The 21,737-nt window shown below is 36.7% G+C and overlaps 1 protein-coding gene across 5 annotated transcripts in view; it reads left to right on the plus strand.

Annotated features, from left to right (window-relative positions):
* Positions 1 to 21,737, plus strand: part of DOCK4 (dedicator of cytokinesis 4) — a 230,487-nt gene that overhangs the window by 116,887 nt on the left and 91,863 nt on the right. For 4 of the 5 annotated variants that reach the window (XM_068997410.1, XM_068997418.1, XM_068997428.1 and 1 more), the window contains exon 13: positions 9,884 to 10,009. In XM_068997410.1, coding sequence (XP_068853511.1) covers positions 9,884 to 10,009 — 126 coding nt within the window. Of the gene's footprint in view, positions 1 to 3,724; positions 3,810 to 9,883; positions 10,010 to 21,737 lie in introns of those variants that run through there. The other variant, XM_068997447.1, reaches the window with a different exon arrangement.

The raw sequence follows: 21,737 nt of genomic DNA on the forward strand, positions 1-21,737 counted from the left end.
CTCTTGCATCTTTTTCTCAGCTTGTGTCTAAAAAGGATCAAATAAAGGCAAATGACTGTTGCTTCTTAATAAAGCCCAGAAAGGAGCAGGGGACAGAGGTTCATCCTCTTTCCTGTTCTTGGTGGTGCAGGAATGGAAAGACACACTCTCATGGAAAATTTAGTATCCTTTGCTGAAGTGAGAACTGGAATATGTTTTCTGCATGAATTTCCAATCTAACAGAGAGTGGAGTAGCAGGTAGTGGATGCAATTCCCATTCACCACTGGTCTTTGCAGCTGGTGTGAGGTATCACATTACTAGAAAACACCTGGTTCCCTATTGTAGGAGATCAAACCGTTATTGCAAAGGCCAAATTGTACAACCTTTGCTGCATTCAGTAGCATTGTTATTTCTTACACTGAGTTTATGGTATTTGTGGAATGCCATTATTAAACAAACCAGGCTTTAATAATTTCTGGAGCAGAGCTGGCTGTAAAATCTATTTTTTGCATAATATTTTTTTATTAGAAGCTGATTACTTTGTTTTGAAATGCAAAAAGCAGTGGAAAAAATAATATTCTTACATATACATCACACTTAACTGCATCAGTTTTATGAGGAGAATAGCACATTTCTATTTTTGTATCTGTAGAACCAGAGATCTGATTTGGAAAAGGATTTTCAGTCAGTCTTGCATGTCCCAGATGAGCATGCTAATTGCTTGGCTTCTCCAACGTCCTGCAGCAATTATTCAACTTTGTATATGATCTGAAAATATTCATGGTGCCATGGAGAAAGTGGAAGTGGCTCTAAAGCCTTCTGAGTAGTGAATGATTTTCTTAAGTGTGATCTGTATTCATGTCCTCTTACCAAATCCTACAGAGGAGAAAGCCTGGATCTCATGTTATGTATGAATATTCTCCCCAGTGAATTACCTGATAAAAATAATACTTAAATATTGATGAAATGCACTACAAATTTGTTTTTCTTAACATTCCTATAAAAAGAAAGACTGAATAACTTACTTTTAAGGGTTTGGAAGACATTCTGTTTTGCTCTGCTTTTCCCATTAGGCTCTGAATAGTCTCAAGTGTAAGCCTCTCTGTAAATGCCGATTAGGATTTCCTTATAACAAGCCTTGAAAAGTTGCATGTGCCTGATGCAGTAATTCTTGGGAGCTGAGAAAAGGATACGTGTCCTTTTCAGTTGTGACAGCAAAGGAGGTGAAAATCCTTTCATGTCCTATAGAGATTAAATTACTGATACAAGAAATTATAAACACATCTAGCTGCTTTGTAGCTTTGAACTTTTGTGTGGATTCCATGAAAATAACTAATGAGATGGGAAAGTTTTTCCCTGTGCCGTTATCTTGGAATGTTCTGATGAACTAGACAAGAGTGATGTAACCTAATCGCATTTTTACTGAATGCAGTGTGATGTATTCTGTGGTAGCAATGCCAAACTTTGCAACTCCACTGGAAACACTTTTAATTATACATTAATTTATGTGAGTGCTTGAAACTAGAATGCCCCGATTGAAGCATGGAGGTCTTGAAGCCCATGTGTTGACAGATATTTGCTAACAATATCATGAGGAAAGACAATCTGTCATCTTAAGGAGGAAAGTTACTCATCAGATCATACAGTAAGTTAGGCTGGAAGGGTCCTCAGGGATTTGTGGTCCAACAACAACTGAAAGAGAAACCAACCTCAAAGTGAGATCTAACATTTTTGAAGTTCAGTGAGGTTGCTCATTCAGAGGCAAATACTTTAAATTTTAATTCAACCAATCTAAAGTAAGTTTCATAAAACATCCTTCGGTTTAGGGAACTATTTTCACCTCCTATGTGGGACTTTTTTCCCCTCAGTATACCTGTCAGTTGCCACTAAGTCAGTCTGGCTCACTGGTCATATAAGGCTTGGTCAGAAAAGACATGAGGTAGATGAGCCCAGTGCATGAACTCATCTGACAAGATGCAAGTTCTGCGACAAATATGGCAATGGAGATGGTTAGAAACAGTGATATGGGCTTTGGGGTCTTCTCATGCCTATTTACCTGGGTTCAGCAGCCCCTTGGCACTCTAATGATATCCTTTCTCCATGGTTACTGTCAAACACTGAGAAATTTAAAGAAACGTGTACTGGGTCTGTTTGATTTCCCATTTCACATAAAGTAAGCTTTGGCTTACAAATTCCTTGATGTGGAGCAGGAAGCCTGTTAGAGTCATTGTTTACCTTGCAGGGGAGAAACTGCAGAGGCCCCTTAATCTGGGAGCATAATTTTTTCACACTTGTAAAATGAAAAGCTACAAGAGATCAAATGCAGCAGGGAATCGGTAGCTCAGTATAAGTTTACAATATTTCTAGGAATAGAGCTGTGGTAACTGAAAGGCTTTTCTAGATACCCGAAGAAATGTGACTGTGTTTGCATGAGACTACCCCAGCAGTTCACAGCGTTACCACACTCAGAGTTGTTGCAATGAGATCTTTTTCCTGTGAATCAGCGCAAGAAATGTCAGATGGGAAACTAAATGTGTATTCCTGCTAGAGACAGCTATGAGTTTTAGCCAAAAAGAAAGCATAGGCTTACAGTGGAGAAATGACTGGAGCCGTGACTGGGAAACAATGAGGAGGAATGATAGCAGGAGCAGAAACATGAGCTTGACAAAGAAGGTAAAACGGAATGAAGTACGTAACTCTTAGGTAACTCCTGGGCATATAATTAATCACAGAAAAGTTTTCCGATGTTTGTATTTTATCTACAGGGTTCTCAGGTGTCAGTGTTGCTTTGAAATGTATTTTTTATCTTCACATCACTAACATTTAAATAGCAAGTGCATTGCTTAGTTACTCTAGTTCTAGGACAAGTTATAAATCTGTCATTTTTAATCTTTGTTTTGTGACAAGGAGATTATGTGTATTCCAGTTTGATGTGTTTAAGAACTAGTTGTCACTGAAGGCTGCTGTTTAAAATACCTTTAGAATAGGAATACTGCTCATGTATGCTTCACTAAGTATACAATGAATTAAGGCATTCTTTTTTGTTCTCAAAAAATGCTGAAGCCAAAAAATTAGACATATAAAGAATTTTGCACATAAAGTGTTGTTCCAAGATCATTTGGCCCTGAAGAGATAAGGGTGTAATGGAGTTAAATTCATGTTGTTCTCTTCAGTGTTGCTAAAAGATTTGTTCTTAGAGAAGAATGAAAAATGTGCCATGGTGATACTGTCAGGGGAATCTTACATTCAGTAGAAACTATGACTTGTTGTTCAAGTCAGTGCAATTATAGAATCATAGAATTGTTTAGGTTGGAAAAGACTTTTAAGATCATGGAGTCCAGCCATTAACCCAGCACTGCCAAGCGGGTCTTGTAAATATATCCAGGGATAGTGACTCAAGCACTTCTCTGGACAGCCTTTTCCATGCTTGACAACCCTTTTCATGAAGAATTTTTTCCTAATATCCAATCTAAAGCTCACCTGGTACAACTGGAGGCAGTTTCCTCTTATTGCTTGTAACTTGAGAGTAGAGACAGAACCCCACCTCCCTGCAACCTCCTTTCAGGTAGTTGTAGGGAGTGATAAGGTCTCCCCTCAGCTTCCTTTTCTCCAGATTAAACAACTCCAGCTCCCTCAGCTGCTCCTCATAAAAATTGTGCTCCAGACCCTTAACAAACTCTGTTGCCCTTCTCTGGACATACTCCAGCACCTCAGTTTTCTTCCTGTAGTGAAGAGCCCAAAACTGAGCACAGTATTTGAGGTGTGGCCTCACCAATGCCAAGGAGAGGGGAACAATCACTACCCTGGTCCTGCTGGACACACTATTGCTGTACGTGATTCAAGTGGCACCCAGTTTAAACCCAGAAATTCCTAGCTAAGGCTGCATCAGCTAAGGCTACATAATAACAATAGCTGGTTCATATTTCTATCTTGGAGTTGGGTTATGTTTTTATAAACCTTTTCCAAAAATTTGTTCTACTTGTTGGGAGTATTGATTTTCCTTGTTTATCTACTAAAAAAATAAAAACTCATAACACTATTTCAAATAATGAATTATAGAATATATATGCATGATTTTATTGCCTTCAAAGAATGTATTTACAAGTTCTTCACAATTGTTACCTAGGTTCTTATGTTGGTGGGGATTTGGTTTTTAACATTTTGTTCAGGTACCCGTTAAACATCTGTTTCCTTTGAAAAAAGATGCATAATTGGAATGCAAGTAGCTAAATTCCTAATACAATTCTGTGTGCATGAAATGCTACACTTCATAAAGGAGAAAATGTGTTTCCTTGGAACCTTTTGTCTGTTATTTGCACTAGAAGCAATATAAAGCACTTAAAATCGCAAAATTGTGTATTTTGCGCACTCCATTATATTCTAGCTAACCATCCTGTTGGTAAAAATGTAATTTTAAAATTTTTTGTGCAAGATGGTTTACCTTTGCAATATAACACTGTAGTGTGCAAATGGATGCTAACATGCCCTGTGAATTGTTAATAGAAAAGGGCAGCCGTGGGCTTGCTAAGGTAAGAACTGGAGACATTATTTCTGAAATCTGTTGTCTTTATATGGAAGTTAGGCTAGGTGCTTATAAGATTAATTTAGCCTTTTGAGGAAATACTTGAGGTTCTACCATCTACCCTGTAAAGAAATTCCAAGCTAGCTTTCCTATGACAGTTAAATGTCATTTGCATTTAAGTGTTTATGTTCCATTTGAAGAAGAAAATATCCCTACTTTATACACTTGAGGGCATTTCTGACAAAAGTCTTGGGTACAGGAGCTCTGAGAAAGCTGTCAAAATGTTGCAATGGCATTCATGCATTCTTTTTTTATTGAGCTAAACCCCAGAATTTAAAGCTGAGGAAGAGTTTGAAGTTTCCTTTGATAATTCAAATTAATCAGAATGAAGTCTTCAAAAAGGCCATCAAGGACAGAATCTACCTCTCCTTTTTGATCTGTCTATTCCCAGACTGTAATTTGTGGGATTTTCTACATAGAGTTTTTCTGTGGCCAAGATTTATACAATTATTTGTCCCAGATCATGTTAAATCAATAAATCATTTGTTTGCCAATAACATTGTGCAAATCTACTGGTTTTACCTTTGCACTTAAAATGCTACTGGAAATGGGAACACCTGTAAACCCTCAGAAAACCTTTAACACCTTTAGGCAGCTTTATTTGGACACATGCCTTATTTTATTACCTTTCTTAGAATAAAAACCTTGCTGAATAACATTCTGTCTGAGGTTTGTTTTTTTTTCTTCTATCAGCTTCCTGAGCAGCTGCTGGGTATTTTCTTCTTAATATGATCTGGGATTCTCTGCTGCCAGTGTATAGTAGCTGAATGTACATTCTTTCCCCTCCTCCCAGAAGCTCAAATGCAAATAAAGGGTCTATAAGCATAATGAACAGATGCCTTTTGTCATAACTATGTGCAGAAATCAATAATGGAGTACAAAAGCTGTTTGAAGGTAAAATGACAAATCTAACAAAAATCTGGTATGCTTATTCAGCAGCTTGTCAATTTTCTGCATTCTCTTTCATCTGAATGATAAAAATAATCTGTGTTGTGTTGAAATTTAGTACAAGTTAATAGTAAGAAATTTCATGTGCTTGCAAAAGAAATAAAAGCATATCTATTTGCAGTCCCTTACAGAGTATTGTAGTAGTAGTTTCAAAACTGGGGTAAATAAGGAATAATAGCTAACACAAGAGGTTTTAATTACCACTAGGGAGGTAATTGAAGCTTTTTCTGAGGGAACAAAGCTAGGCTACATACCTTATTAAAGAAAATGTGCCAGTCCTTCAGAGACTGGATAATCATTTTCATTGTTATGTTTTAGCTCCTAATGTTCTAGAAATGGAAAATGTATAGTTATGAAGTTTTGGATGGCTCATAGGTTTCATAGATGGTGCAGGGTCCTATCAACCACAGTCAGATGCAGTGTATGGTGGCATGTTGGAGATCTCTATTTGCTTTGTCTGTGAACAGCTGTCCCATCATAAAATGCTGGAATTTTTTTCTAAAGCTAATAATTTTGCTGTGTGCAGTCCCCCTGTTGTTGGCAGGGATACAACCCACTAGATCAGGTTGCCCAGAGCCCAATTTAACCTGGTCTAGAACACTTCCAGGAATGGGACATCCACAATTTCTCTAAGCAGCTTTTTTCAGTGTCTCACCACCCTCACCGTAAAGAATTTCCCCCTATTATGTAGTCTGTATCTCCTCTCTTTTAGTTTAAGGGTGATATATTTCAACTTGTCAGTTCCTCTTCAGTCTACTTTGTTTTGCAATGTGCCTGAGGGAATCCCTCTTCAGCTGAATCTGCACCCTTCTGAAAATCTGAATGTGATGTGTCAGTATGTTTTAAATTGTTACTTAATGCTCATTGATATTCTCGTAGCTTGATTTATAATAAGCATATAAACTGTAGTCCGTTGTAAAATTAATAATTCCATCTTTTTAAAGTACCTTGTCCCCATAGTTTTTATTACAATTGCATGGTTCCTCAGTCATGATGGGTGTCTACTTTCTTTAGCAAGTGTATTGCATTTTCATAAACCCATGAATATGGGTTTTCTATGGCTTGTAACTGGCCACAGGCTTTGTGTTTAGCTGCCAACAAGGTCCTCATTACCTATCTGGCTTTGGCTGGCTGGACTTCTCTTACCCTGCCTGGAGATTTGTTCTGACTTGTAAAAGGATATATCTAATGACAAAATAATAAACTTCATTTGCTTTATTATTGCTCTTACTTAGTTTTGTGCAGTTGTGTGGTGTAATCCACCTTGGTATCTATGCTTTGTATTTAACAAATAGCTGTAACATGTAGTTATTCTGTGTACGGTTAACTAACTATAACCCTGGACTAAAATGGAACACAGAAGAGTAAAGACATGTGACCATAACTGACACCTTCAAAGTACTGGCATAGGATGATACTAGGGGCCCCAGACCTGTAAACAGCTCACCAGTGGCCAATAGTGATCAATAGATCATCAGGAAGTGTGATCTTGAGAGCAGAATGAAGCCACTTCTAGGGGAAACCTTTTCGTATACAGTATGTTCCTTTTGTCCGTCTCAACATCCTGAATATAACAAATCACTGGGAATTCAGGAAACCTGTTCTGTAATGTGGGCATCCCACTTCAGCAGCAGTATGCCTCTTGTGATTTTAGGTCCTTAATGGAGGGTAGCCTGGGTTCCTTGCAAAATTAGTGGAGCTTTGAGAGAGCAGTCTTAATGCTTACCTGGGAATCTTTCCATCGTTTATGTAAAGTCCGTATGCTCCCAACTTCAGCATTTTTATCAGATTTACCAGTTCTACTTCCCTTCTTGTCAAATCCCTTTTATTTGGCAACCAGATCCTTAGTGACAAAACTGTTAACTTGAAGACTTGATTTTTGGAGGTCCTTCAGATTTCCTTCCCTGTGCATCCTTGCTTTGTTTCCATTCTGGTTGACTTTTTCCTATTTACTGGCCTCTTTAGTAAGAGGCCAGTATATAACATTTTAAAGTAACTTTGCTATCTGTAATCCAGTGTTTTTCATTTTTCTGAAAAGCTGGGGAATGCATGCCATTTATGCCATTTTAAACACAAAGATGTGTTTAAACTATAGGTAAAATGAATAACCTGTGTTTCAAGTGTGTTGACTGAGAGATTTCTTGGATGTATAAAGATGGCTCTTCACTTTCTAACAATGAATGCCATGAAATACACAGCTTTTTATCTTTCTTGCCTTGCATGAGCAAGTACTTCAAATCTTTGGCAGATAGCTTTTTTCTCAAGTTAAAATTGTTTAGCCATTGGTAAGGTTTTTTGACATTTGATTTTAGAGTTAAATAAAATTCTTCAAGGAAATCTGTGAAATTCTTTCAAGTTTGGTGCCTGCTTTGCATTAGAATAAGAATTTCCTAATTCTAATCTCACAGAAGATAAACAGTAATGAGTATTTTAGACCAAACCACTACATACTGAAAGAAAATTGGACTTGGGGTCTTTGTTTAGAAAACACAATAACTTTACTCAGCACCAGGTGGTATAAAATATCTGATCAATGCTGTTGTGGTTCATGTGATCTGGAACAAAAGCAAATGGGTTTTTTAGGTTTCCAAGGAAACAGTGCAATGGGGCCATATGAGGGCATGATTATACATGTGTATGTATAACAATTTCTTAAAATATGAAAGCAGCAAGATTGGAGGTGGGCTAAATATCCATATTTATAAGGGAGCTATAGCCAGCCTAGTTCTTCCTGTACAGCAATAAAAAACCTTTCACCTGCTCTAATAGAGCCTGAACTTTGCCTTTATGACTTTGTACCAAGCTTCTGTACCACCAGCTACCCACAGTGTGGTTTGTTTTCTCACCTACCCCAATAATAATTGTCACTACTGCCTAAAGGTTGTTCACTGTATAGAACAAATTCCCCTACAAAAATAATTAATGTCCATTACATTAAATACAGTCCTTAAAATAGAAGAGACTTCACTGAATGCTTTTGCTTGTAAGATTTGTTTATGTACCCAGTTGGAGGTGTGTAGGCGAGCTGTTTATTATGAGAAGGAAAGTTTGGTCAGAGTATCACGTTCTCTGGAGTTGCCAAAATAAGAAAATGTAAGTGTAGGTAAGAGGAAAAATATTAAAGTTGTCATGGTAATTAGATATCTGATCTGCAGTAGCTTGGACTGGCAGCACATAGTACAGATTTTTAAGGTCTGATTTTAGGACTGCCAGACTTAAGTAAATTTATTCAGTTAAACAGTAACATGGTTGTAGGGAAAATGTCTTTCAAAGCTGAAAGGACCGATGACCTTGTTGTTCCATCTTTGTTGTACATGTTACATGCTTCAGCTTAGTCTCAAGCTCATTATGACTCTTCTTGAGTTGTCTGTTTATCTCCAGTTGTTCAGTGTATATGAAGAGTTTGCTTTTGTCTTCTCCTTGATCTGTATGTTGACACGTGATGTGCTGTAGTAATGTTGAAGGTCAGGCAAGACTAATCTTTACAAGCTGTGTCATTCTGACACTTGCCTTGGTGATTATATTTGAAATAACCAAAAGGCATGCCTGTTGTTTTTGTTAATCTCAACTGTAATGAAGTATGCTTTTTGCAATTTGTTTGTATACTGCAAATGTAGTAGAAGATGTTATGCCTCCTTGGTTCTAGAGGAATAAAAATTGGAAAATTATTATATGGCCATCGTTGCATTTTGCATGTCTTCTAGCAAACATAAGAAAGAGTATGATTGGTTAAATCTGTTGAATATTGAAAAAAAGATTGTAATTTCAGTCATTATGAAATTATGGTTCCTAAGTAAAGAGTACTGATTATGCTATATTGGTTTACTAGAATTTTTTTCTTCAGATTTTGGATGAATAAATTATATAACTTTGTATCAGGTTAACTGATGCACTGTGATGAGAGTTCTGCATTTCACCCATAGCTTGGGACCATTGTAGGTGCACCTTTTCTTGCCTACTAATGAAGGCAGGATTGTATTGAAGGAAGTGAAAAATTGAAATGGTAGCAATAATGCTGATTGAGGTGTCTCCAAAGTGACCTCTTTCTAGTTCTCTTTTTAGAGAACATTAGTCCATCCCTATTGAGATAATTTTCATACATGTCATCATAGTTCAATTATACGTCAGTAATAATTTGCTAATGCTTTTTCATGGGTAGTTATTTTCAAGTGTTATTGATTTTTTGGATGTTGATACCCTTCCCAAATACATTTAAAAATTGAAGTGGGTTGGCTTGCTATTACTAAACTTCCTCTGAATTTTCTATTCTCAAGAATGCATATATACTTGCAAATATATACAATTTTTAAGAAGTACTGATAACAATAATGTTTGAATGTCTTATTTTTCATTGTTTTTCTCTTCAATTTCAGGTTTGGCAGTTTCTCTTCAGTTGCTTCATGGAGACATAGAACAAATTAGGAGGGAGTATACATCCAGATTTACCCATGGAGTATCCATAACAAGAAAACTAGGTTTTTCCAATATTATAATGCCTGGTAAGTTAAAGAGAAAAATATCTCAATAAGCAGTAAAAGAAAGAACTAATGAGAAATTAATTGATTTTCAGATGGTTTTCAAATAAATACTGTATTCTGAAACTTCTTAAATAGTTCCAGAGACTTTTATGTTAGCATTTTTTCATAAAGGTAGACGAAAACTGTGTCCCAGTGGCCCCATTACATTATATTGTATAGTTACTATGCCAATGTCAAAAGGGCATATGGCTATAGCAGCCGTTTTTGAGAGATAGAACCTCGCTTTATTGAAGTGAAGATGACTGAATGCAAGACTGCTGAGCTCTGTGCAGGGAAAAAGATAACCAGCAGAACATTTTGTTCATAGGAGCTGGTAGCTTTCTAAATAAAGACTCACAGAATTTCACTGGTACTGTACAGCTTTTGTTTTCATAAGGTTTGTGTCTCCAATACTGGAAATAACTGGAAATGGATAGTAATATAGATGTAGAAACTTCATCTTGCTTATATTATATGAAAATATATGCAAATAGCTAAACAGATGCTAAGGAAGGTAGAAAGATTGTGTCAGTATGAATGTGAAGAAGCAAATATAGGAAGAAGATCATGGAACAATTTATAGCTTCATCCTTGAAATGATTTTTTTTAAAAGTTCAGTGGGTTGCTGGAAATTAGGAAGCAAATGTCTCTTTAAAGGAAAAGCATACTTTCAAGCAGACTAGTTTGGCATGATTATGGTGTTATGTTGTTGCTGAGAAATGTTGCAGGGAGGAGCTCACATCTTAGTTTCAGCTGAGTCCACACATACAGTCTTTGACTTTCTCAAATGTAAATCATCTTCATGACTTTCAGATTTTTAATAGAAACTATCGTCTTCATAAAAAGATCTGGTTTTGCATTTCTGTGGACCTAAGTCAGAAGTAAACTAAGATTCTGAGGCACAAATAAATAAACTTTCATACTTCACTAATCGAGGAGGTCTTAAATAGGCATTTGAAACTCAGTAATGAGGCTCAGCTTTAGCTGTGAGCATGTATTTCTCTTGAACTTCTGCCTGAATGTTGACAATTGAGAATTCACTCTTGTATGCTTACTGCCAATTAAACATCCTTCTGCGTCCTTGATCAGCACTACTGGTCACTTAAAACATGCACATAACACAAATTAATAAAACAGTTTCAGCACTACAGTGAAAATACTCTGCGGGTATGACTGCAGTATTTAGAATAATAAAATGCATAAGTCAGGTGCCATTTAATTTGAAGTTAGTTTATATATATGCCTAATGGAAGCAATTCCATTGAAATTTTATGGCTTATTAGCTAGGCTTTATTTGTTGTCTTACTGTTGGATTTGAAATTTGAATCAAATGGGTGTTGTGGGTAATATGGCAGATAACAGTGGAAGCAGTTTTACTGAGCGCACTGTAACTCCCATTAAGAATCATTTCTCCAATTATCTATGATTTAGTGACCTGCTGCTCTGTGTTATCAAATTTGCTATGTTCTATAAATAGATCTTGTATCCCCTCATTTTCCAGATGAGAAATAATGTGATGTACTAAACTGCAGAAAACATATTATAGCAGGGTACAGTGAATTCAGCTGCTGGAGGAGTTTCTTGACTCAGTTTTAAAGAATTATGCAGGTTCACTTTGTCACTGTTTTAGTTAAAAAAATAATATGTGGGTTCTGTTATAGTGCCTTCTCAGTCCAATTGTATGCATGCATTAAATAATATACAATTTCTGTGTTTACTGGCATAGAAGGGATTTCTCCTAAAGAGAAATAATCATCTCAGTCTTGCAATGATGAGTTTCAAGGACTAACCAGAGCAATGTTGCCCTAGGCCCTGAAATGCAACCTAGCCTTTGAAATGCTTTATTATTTTTAAGCTCCCCTTTCATTTTGTTCCTCTTCTAGTATTTTTTTTTCCACTGATAAATTAGAGAACTTCATCTTTTGCCACTAGAAGTGGTCATTAATTAGGTCTTATTTTATATTTTTGTTGAAAGTGTGTTGCTGTGGCTAATTAGCACTTAGGTTAGTGTTGTGAACCAGACTTCCTTGAATTATTCAATAAGAAGTACTTCATGCTGCTAAACTGCAGTATCTCTCCTATAAATGCCATATTTTAAGTCTCTCTCCTATTCTGGTGTATTTAAATGCTCTCTGACCTTTTTTTGTCAGATCAATACTTTTCTCTGTGGAGGTTATGCTGTGAAAAGTAACTGGGATCAGCATATGTGCCAAACCAGAACTGACTATAATAATGCATGTTTATATAACGATTTTTGTGTCACTGCAGCCTGGCAGGGTGAAGCCACCGAATACACTATCCAGGACTCTTGAAATTTCTTTGTGAAGAACTCCAAGTGTTTTAGGAAATGGAGTAGGTGGCTGGAAAAAAAGTAGATGGCTATGATTCAAAAAGGCTGCGAAATAGGTAATTCACTGTATTCTAGCCAACAAAAGGACAGGCAGTGAAAGTGTCAACTTGTAAATATAATCAATATGCATTTTCTAGGTTTGACCAGGATTTCAGGGCAGACCGTATGCACCCACTGGTAATTTCTGTTTCTGTTAAATTTTAGTGCGGTTGTCTGCAGATATACAGCCAATATTCTCAGGAAGCTTTGTACGACATTGAAGGACAACTGTGCTTGCACACTGAGTTTCTGTGTTCACCATTTCCTGACAACCACATCATTACTTAGTATATAAAATTTAGCATTTGATATTTACAAAGGTAGTATGCTTTTGAGGAGCACTCTAAATTTACATACATAATAGGTAATGAAATGTGAAAGCCCTTTTTCTTTTTCTACATACTTTTACCAGCTTTTTTGGTACTTTATGTAGTTCAGTCTTATGGAATCTCTTTCCAAATTTGACTTAGAGCACCTATATCAGTGCATAACTTCAGTGTTCATGTGTTACAGCACACATGCATGTATGTGCTCTTTGGCATCATTGTGGAAGATACTTAAATCTGTAAATAAGCCTGATCACTAGTGTGTGTTGTCTGGAGTTTTTAGAATTGGAATAAACCCTAGCACAGCTGTTTGTCTAAATGAGGACTTAACTGGCTTAACTAGCTGCCTGCTCTGCCTCTCAGTTGTAAACAGACTAAACTTTTGTGTGGTAAGCACACATATAGATGCATGTCTTCCTTTGTTGTGCATTTCAGATCAGAACTGCATCTGCTTTCCTTCATTTAAGCTGTACTGTTCTTAACAGTGCTAAGTCTGTTACTGATAGTTTACTGGTAGTTGTTTTGACTGCTTGGTACAAAGACAAAATCCCTTCAGTGTGAGACATTAGCACATTGTCTTCCTGTAGAATACCTTTTTCACTAAGCAATTAATTAGGTCCAAGCCTTACTTCCTGGAATTTTACCTTAAAAATTCCTCTATGCAGTTTTGTCTATAGCAATAGGATAATTCTTACTTTAAACAGCTATGGGTTTGATTTTGAAAGGCCCTGTGTCTTATAGAGGACAACAGCTCAAAATATCTTTGTCCATGGAATATACTTTGGTGTGTAAACAATTGGCCTGTTGGCTGACATCTCAAAAGACTTTTCATAGGTGGATATCAGTTAGCTGTAGCCATCCTTTTTTCAGCTTATGATCTGAACTGGTGCCATTACCACTGCTGACATTTGATTTAAGAGTTAGTATGTCTTCCAGTCCATCCAAATTGTTAAACTCTTATGATATTAGAAGAGGTTAAAGAATTGGTGCATCACTACAATAGTTCTACATTGACCCCTGTTTACCTTGTACATAAGCTTAGTGTAGTATCTATACTGGTATCAAGAGCAGAGGTAGTCAGTCCTGACTGGAGAAGTCTTGCCTTGTAACACTTAACCCAGAATTTTTTGGCCCTTTTCCAATTCTGTGATAAATTTTCACAAATAGCATTGCTAAAGACTCTACATGAAGCTGCACTATTAATTTTTGTAGTGGAATTTTTATTCTCTCAAATTTATTTGTCCAAGATTAAAAGTTGCATTTTGTTTCTCAACGTTGTCTTCTTTTTTTTCTTTTTTGCAATTTCTGCTTATTTAGCAGATAGAACGAGGTGCCTGGGATATTGCTGCGCTTTTAAGTTTCCTACAAAAAGCTTTCACATGCTTAATTTAGGAAAAGTAACTGAATTTTTTTACCATCACATCTGCATTGCTTTACATTTGTCACTTTTTAACTTCATTAGATGTCCTTTTGCTGTCCAGTTAAATCTCATCAGAATCCTTCAAAGGTGTTGAATATACTAATCATGCCTTCATCTGGATTATTAAAAGGTCTTTTCATGTGCAAGTACACACTCACCATGAAACATAGATTTAGAGGAAATATAAAGATTTTAGTCATAGACTTGGGACTTCAATAGTAAGTTTAGGCCCAGTAAGGGTTAATCAAAAATAGTTAGGAGAGCTGGACCTGAAATAGAGTTTTAGATGCTAAGTAACTGATTACCAAATAATTGATGATGTAGAATTTTAGATGTTAGTAACTGATTACGAAATAACTGATGATCTATCATTTGTATGTTTGCTTAGCTGTGCTTAAAATAATGAGTAGAAACATTGATAAGTTGGTGCATGGAACAAGGACAATTACCAATTCCCTCCCTTTGTGGGAGCCCATCCAAAAGTCACGCAAGAAGAAACTTAGAGGTCGCTAAAGTAATTAGGATTGTTAAAACTCAGGCAAAAAGGTCAAAATGAGGAAGATGAGTTACTTCATCTTTTTTGGGACCACTGACCCAATTCAAGACCACCGACTCAATTCAGATCACACACTACATGTGCTTAATGACATTTAAGCTCATTTCCATACAAAGCGGAGAATGGGAGGTGTCAACACTATGAATATGCATTTTGTATTTTGGATATTCATAATATTTGGAAATAAAAGGTATCATGTTTGCTTGTGTCGGGGCCTGCATCTTAGGGAATTATCCCATGCAGTTCCTGGCGCCAAATAAAACATGCACTTTCTAACTCTAAACTGTCAGAGAGTTTTTGTCCATCTCAGTTGGATCCTGATATTAGATCGATATTCAGTTTTTGGTAAATCAACCAACCTTTCTTACTGTTTTCAGAAGCTTTTTAAAATGAAACTAAAATCTTTCTCTTTTTATACAAATGGTCTCACAAAATGCTATCTTTGTGATAAGATTCATTTTTCAATTATGTGATTTTTGACTAGAGGCGTTCATTCTTTCAAAGCATAGAAAAAGAGTCTGGAGAGCAAAAATGTAAAGAAAGCTATGGAATATGTTGTCTTTTTCATGGTAAGTGTCTGTATCTGCCAGTGAGCTTGGAGTTAGTAAGGAGCTGTTGATTCTAGGGGAAGAAGTCTACGTCTGATACACTTAAACATTTTTCTCCCTTGAGCAGTGGAGTGAATTTTTCCAAACTTCTTTATACTGTATGAAGTACAAACAGTTTAAATTTAAATTCTGCCACTGGATATATTAGTTGCACAAAATGTTTTTAAGCAATATGGTGGTATAGAGACACTCTTTCCACCTTGATTTTGACCTTTCACAAAACTGTAGTACTCTAGGGGGACTATCCTCTGCTTTTTAAATCCCATATTAATACTTTTTTAAAACTTTAATCCTATCTGTTGAAGGAATTAACATTTCTACAAGTCACTGGAGAAAATGAAGATACAACATATTTGGTTAGACAAGTACAAGGAACTTGTATATTGTTTTCCTTCTCCTTTCCATCTCCTCTGTCTTACTTTCTTAGTTCATTAGAAATGGAAGGGAAAATAGAAGAAAACTATAGAAAGGGAACACAACCCATAATTTAACTGGACTTCCTTGTTTTAAAATCTCTGGAAGTGAAGAATGGGGAAAAGAGTCTTCTGCTGTTTCTAGTATTTGAAGAATAAACTGGCTTTCTGTTGAGTGTAGAATAAGTAGCAGTGACGCATGGGAAGTGCGTACAAGGATGGTTACAGCTTGGAAGTTTTTCTTTAATAAACCAGATAAGGAACACTAGCAAACTAACAAGTGAATGCTTAGCTCTGTAAAAGTAAACAGTCTTTAAAAATTCTGTTGGAAATTTTTTTTTTATTTTGTAGCTAAACAAAGTCAACAGGTCAAAGTTTTCTGTTAAAAAAGCTTGCAAGTCTTTTATTCCTCACTTGTTCAAAACAACTTGTTTTACATCTCACTTTAAAAGGAATAGAAAGAAAGTCACAGAACAGTTGAGTATTATGTGGTAGATCTACAATCCATTTGAAGTCTGAAAGTATTTCAGTTTGAGAATTCCTTGTAAAGGGCATTTTATTTGCTTAATCAGATGTTTTCTGGTGAATGTTCCTTAGAGTTTGTTGAAAGTTTTTGCAGTAAAGCTGAAAATGCAGATAATGTTTTATTAAAAAAACAAAAGTAAAGTAACTGCAGAAAGTACAAAAAGTTTATTAATCTCTGATTTAAATGCCCAAGTCTACTTAATCCAATAGTAAAAATGCAGTAGTGTTACCAGTGACCAATGCTCCCAAAATCCTAACATATGCAGAGTTGTTTTAATGTTTCCCTCATATAAGCAAGAATACCAGTGATAATATATAAACTGCCAGCATATAAATAAATTAGGTCTTAAATTTTTCTGCACATCCCCTGTAATATACTTAAATACAGACACACAACGTGCCCCAAATAATTTTTTGTATAATTTGTATAACCCAGAAGGTCCCAGTCTCAGAGCTTTTCTTTGTATGTATGTATTTAAGCACCAAGTAAAACATTTTCTTATTCTTGAGTCGTGTGAATATTACTCATAAATATTGTGAGTGTGTGCAAAATTTGCTTGGTTGTTTTTTGCCTCAATAATGGAGAAGTCAAGGTATGCTCTGTGGGGAAAAAGCACTGAACCGACAGCTGACTGGTGGTTATCACAGTCTTTAAAACTCAAACACATTCACTGGCAACTTCAAGCATGTCAATGAGATTTGCCCCCCTTTTTGAAAGTGCTGAATATATTCCCTGATGAGCAGCCAATCAGTGTTTCAGTATCTTGTAAAATGCAAAACAAAAAGGAAATCGTTTCAGTAATGGGATTTTATTTCCTACAATGATGAAATTCTTTGTGAAATGCAGCATGCCTGTGTGTCTTCCTGAGCTGCTGTCCTTAAGAATGCCCTCCTCTCAGATAACATCCTTCTGTATTACAATTTTCACAAATGATCCTTGATTGCTTAACTTGAATTTTTTAAATTAATTTTTGTTTTTAAATTAAATGTGTAAGAAATCAGGAAGGGAAGGCAAGGGAACAGAATAGCAGAGTGAAGACATGCTGGTCAAACTAAAGGACAACAGGGAAATGCAGAAGCAGTTGAAAGTAAGACCAGGTATCCTGGGAAGAGAATTGGGATGTTGCCCGGTTGTGTAGTGATTGGGTCAGGAAGGCCGAGGCAAAGCTGGAGCTGAAATCGACAAGGGAATGCAAAGAAAAATAAGAACTTCTGTAGGTATTTCAGCCAGAAAAGATTAGAAAAGCATACTCCTTGTGATGAACGTGACTGGCACATTGGTCTCAACAGATGAGAAGAAAAAGCTGAGGTACTCAGCAATCTTTTTGCCTCAGTCTTCACTGTAAGTCTCTCTTCCCAGCCTCTCAAATCAAAGGACCTCAGGGCAGGGACTGGAGGGAGCAAAGTTCCTCTCACTGCAGGAGAACAGTAACCACCTGAGGAATCCAAACATACTTAAGTCTGTGTGACCTGGTAGGATGCAGCCCAGAGTCCTGAGGGAATTGGCTGATGTAGTTGCCAAGCCACTCTCCATGATGTTTGAAAAGTCATGGCAGTCAGGTGGAGTACCCAGTGATTGTAAAGAGGGAAACATTTCACCAATTTTTAAAAAGGAGTGGAAACACTGGAACAGGTTGCCCAGAGAGAGTGTAGATGTCCCATCCCTGGCAACATTCAAGGGCAGATTGGACAGGGCTCTGTGCAACCTGCTCTAGTTGAAGATGTCCCAGCTCATTGCATGGAAGTTGGACTATGAAATCAGCAAAGTTCAACTGCCAGAAAGGGATAAGCAAGAGTTAGGTATTGCTGTAGTATTCCAGGACTTAATCTCTTCTCCCCAGACCCAACTCCAAATATATGTATCAGCATGGATGCCATAGAACATCCTAGGTGCAAAAAGGCATAACATGGATTGACTTGAAGGATAGCGGGAAAGGTGTACTAAGGTTCTTTAGCCCTCTCCTCAAGTCAAAATCACCTTCTGCGTGGGTTTTTTTTTTGTTTGGTTTTTTTACATCCTCCTGCTGGCAGTTGCTACACAGCTCTTTTCCCATTCTTCAAAGTATTCTAAGGATCTTTTCTTTAAAATGTTTTTCATGACAAGATTTACATTTTGGGTTAATACCATTTTGTCTGTGCCACAGCCAGAGATTTTCAGTCCCTACAACTGAAATTGTTTTAAGAGCTGTTCAAGTTATGTTTGGAGTATAAAACATCTCATTAGCTTGTATTTTACAGAGATGTAAATGAACAGGAACTTCCTCTAAACAAGATGATGTTTTTTGCTCTTTTGCAATTCATCGTTCTAAAGGACCTACAGTTCTGAGCAAAGCTTTCAAAAAAGCAGTTCCTAACAAAAGCTCCTAGTGAGTTCTGTATAATTATTTTTAAATTAGTGGCTGCTGTCAGGACAGCAGTAACTATCAGAGATGCTTGTTCAAATACAGTCATGCTGTGTTTTGTTACACTAGTAAATAATCAAATCAAAATTTATTTCACTTGAAAGCTTTTGAGGATAACTGGCAAACTAAACTCTTGTTTCTAACAAAGATGCTACCTTTGATCTTTGACAGTTATCTTCTGCTTGAAAACCTTGTTTCATATTAATATGCTACAAGAAATTCTGCAGTTCTAAATATGTTTGGAATATGAGAAAAGTCTTGTTATAATGTATGTGTTGCAGTTGCAACTCATGGCTTCTTCAGTGTAAGTTTAAAAACAATTTTGTGATGGAAGGATCATTGCTTTGATGCTTAGGTTAGGTGCAAATTTTCTATAAAAACAACAGTACAAATGATATATTCATGCAAATTTTCTCCTGACACTTGTAGTGATCTGACCTTCTCCTTACTAGTGGTTATCTGTGTTGTTCCTGTCACCTGAGGTTCGGTGGGAGCAGTTAAGCCTCTCTGAGCTGGGGTCAGCTTACATGTAGGTCCAACTTGGGAGCAGCAGGAGACCAGTGCTTGTACACAGGTCCATGATAGTGATGATCCAACTTAGGAAGTAAAGGGAGCCTGCAGAGCCATCCCATAATGAAACTTTACAGTGGACATAATAGGCCCCTGAGCACTCTTTTTCATCTCCAGCCTGGAAATTACTCCTGGCTCTTTTCTCTCTACTGGGTATTTAAAATTTGTGGTTTATAGTTGGCAGGTTGAGGAAGGCTGACCCCCATTAACTGTGTCATCCAGCAGTCTGTCTTGTGGTTGGTTGTGAATTTAATTGGCCTTTCCTCTTGCTCCTTATATTAGACTTTTGCACGTAATTGATACTGGTCAGGTCTGTGTCCCCTGCTCCCATTCTGCCTTTTTACAATTCATTGGTAGTTGGATTGAAGTCATGAAGCTTTTGCTTCTTTGTAGGTCAGAATTCTTGAGCTGTAATGTACCAGCTTAGCACCTACAGCTGGGGCAAGAAGGGTTTGGAGTTCTTCCTCTCCTAGCCCATAGAAAGTGCTTTCAAGATATTTTTGCCAGGTCAAAGCTGCAATGAATTGACAGGACCATATGAAAAGGCAGGTTCTGCCAATGCTGTGCTGTACACGTTTTGATTTAGCAACCCAGACATTTCAATTCAGCACCTTCCACTTACAATTAAATTCACATACCAGAGTGGCTGTTGATGCAGAATGTGCACTGAAAGCTTGTGCTGCATCAAAAAGTTATGGCTGTATTCACACCACTGCAGCTTGACTTTTTTTTTTTTCCCTGTTAAATTCTGTGGAATTTCAGTTTCCACATGGCTTTACCCCTCACTTAATATTAGAAGTTCTTGTAGGAATTAGTCAGCCTACTTTTGATCATCCAGATAGGTGAAATCATAGGGTGCTAAGTAGTCCCAAAGCACTGGAGTTATTGGGTGTCTTCTGTAATTAGGATAGAATATACCCCTTTTCAACACATTGCATGATGGCCAGAAGTAAGAACAAACAGCTTCCCCAGATACACCCTTTGATCCTCACAGTTCTGTTTTTTCCAAGAAACAGCTTATTACTTCCCCACTCCCATAGGGACCAACACCAACTTCTTTATTTCTTCTTTGTTGTTTACCATCTCATATCCAATGTGCAAAAATCTTGTCTTACCTATGCTGGTTGTAAGTTGTTAACCTCGTTTTTTATTGAAATAGTGTCTAGAAAGTAGCTTTACCAAGATAAGCAGCTTTTAAAGCAATGAAGTTATTATGAAATAATTTGCTTTTCTCCAGCTTCAGTTTACTCAGCTCATAACCTACATGTCTAGAAGTATCTTTGACTTCTAAGGAGAGACCTATGTTGTTTACTTTCTTAGAACATGTTTAATGCTTTTAAACGTGTGTGGTTCACCATTCCATAGTTGTTTCTTACGCAGAAAACTGACAGTCCTAGACAAAGCTGATTTACAGTGGGGTTTGACTCTGGCCTAAGAATGCTACTACCTGGATGGTGCTCTCTGCGTGTTCATTTCACAGTCTGGATGCCCTGAATTCAGAAAGCTGAAAGTGACCTGTCACTACAGGGGGCCAGGGAATGGTAATGCTCCATCAGAACAGGGAAAAATGAGCTGCCCTTTCTTTTGAAACAAATGCTTTCAGGTGGTCTAGATCTTTCATACCACTCATTTTCATTATAGGTAGAGGTAGATTTGTCACCTCAAAAGTTGAGCACAATTTTTTGATATTGTTTTCAGTTGATTATTCCTGTTCCAAACTTCATGCTGAAAACAGCCATTTGATGTTTTCACTGAAACAAGCTTGGAGAAGGGGACTCTGTATTTCTCAACACAGAAATAGGCTGGAATGAGTGGGCTGCTTTGTTCATCATGTTCAAAGTCTCTTGTCTGATAGAGATTTAATTCTGTAGGTATGTTTTCAACCTGTAATTAAAATCTGATGTACTGTGCTATTTGAAATGTGCCCTTCCTATTTCTGTGTTAATTCCTCACATTTGGTAAAGTGTAACACTATAAAAAGTCTCAGTACACATACACCTATAATACTTATTTGAGTCCTGCAGATAGCTTAGCTGAAGACACCATTTGTACTCACCAAAGTCTACCTCAGAACTCTGATATTCAACAGGACTTGGCCTTTCAGTGCTACTTACGGTTGTAATTGACTCTCTTAGTGAAAAAAAGTTGATTTACTCTGTCTGGTGTACTGGTGAAGGCAAAGATCCCACAGAAAAATGATGCTTATTCTGATAATCAAATGTATAATTATAGTTGTCATAAATAAAAAACATCAGTTAAAGGAATATAGATAGATTCAGGAATTTGCTGATGTTTGAATGCTTTATAAGGGGTTTGGAATTTTTTTTATGGGAACTGGCTCCACAAAAGAATGCCCTAACTTAGTTTAAACAGATGATCTCAATTTTTGGAGTGAGAATTTCTTTTAAGGAACATTGAAAAATGGCATTTTTACGATGAGAAAGTAAAAGTGATTAAGATATCTCCAGACCAATATATAAATAGTGAAATAATTAAAAAAT

The sequence above is a fragment of the Aphelocoma coerulescens genome, chromosome 1A (genome assembly GCF_041296385.1).
Source record: "Aphelocoma coerulescens isolate FSJ_1873_10779 chromosome 1A, UR_Acoe_1.0, whole genome shotgun sequence".
Classification (NCBI taxonomy): Eukaryota; Metazoa; Chordata; class Aves; order Passeriformes; family Corvidae; genus Aphelocoma; species Aphelocoma coerulescens.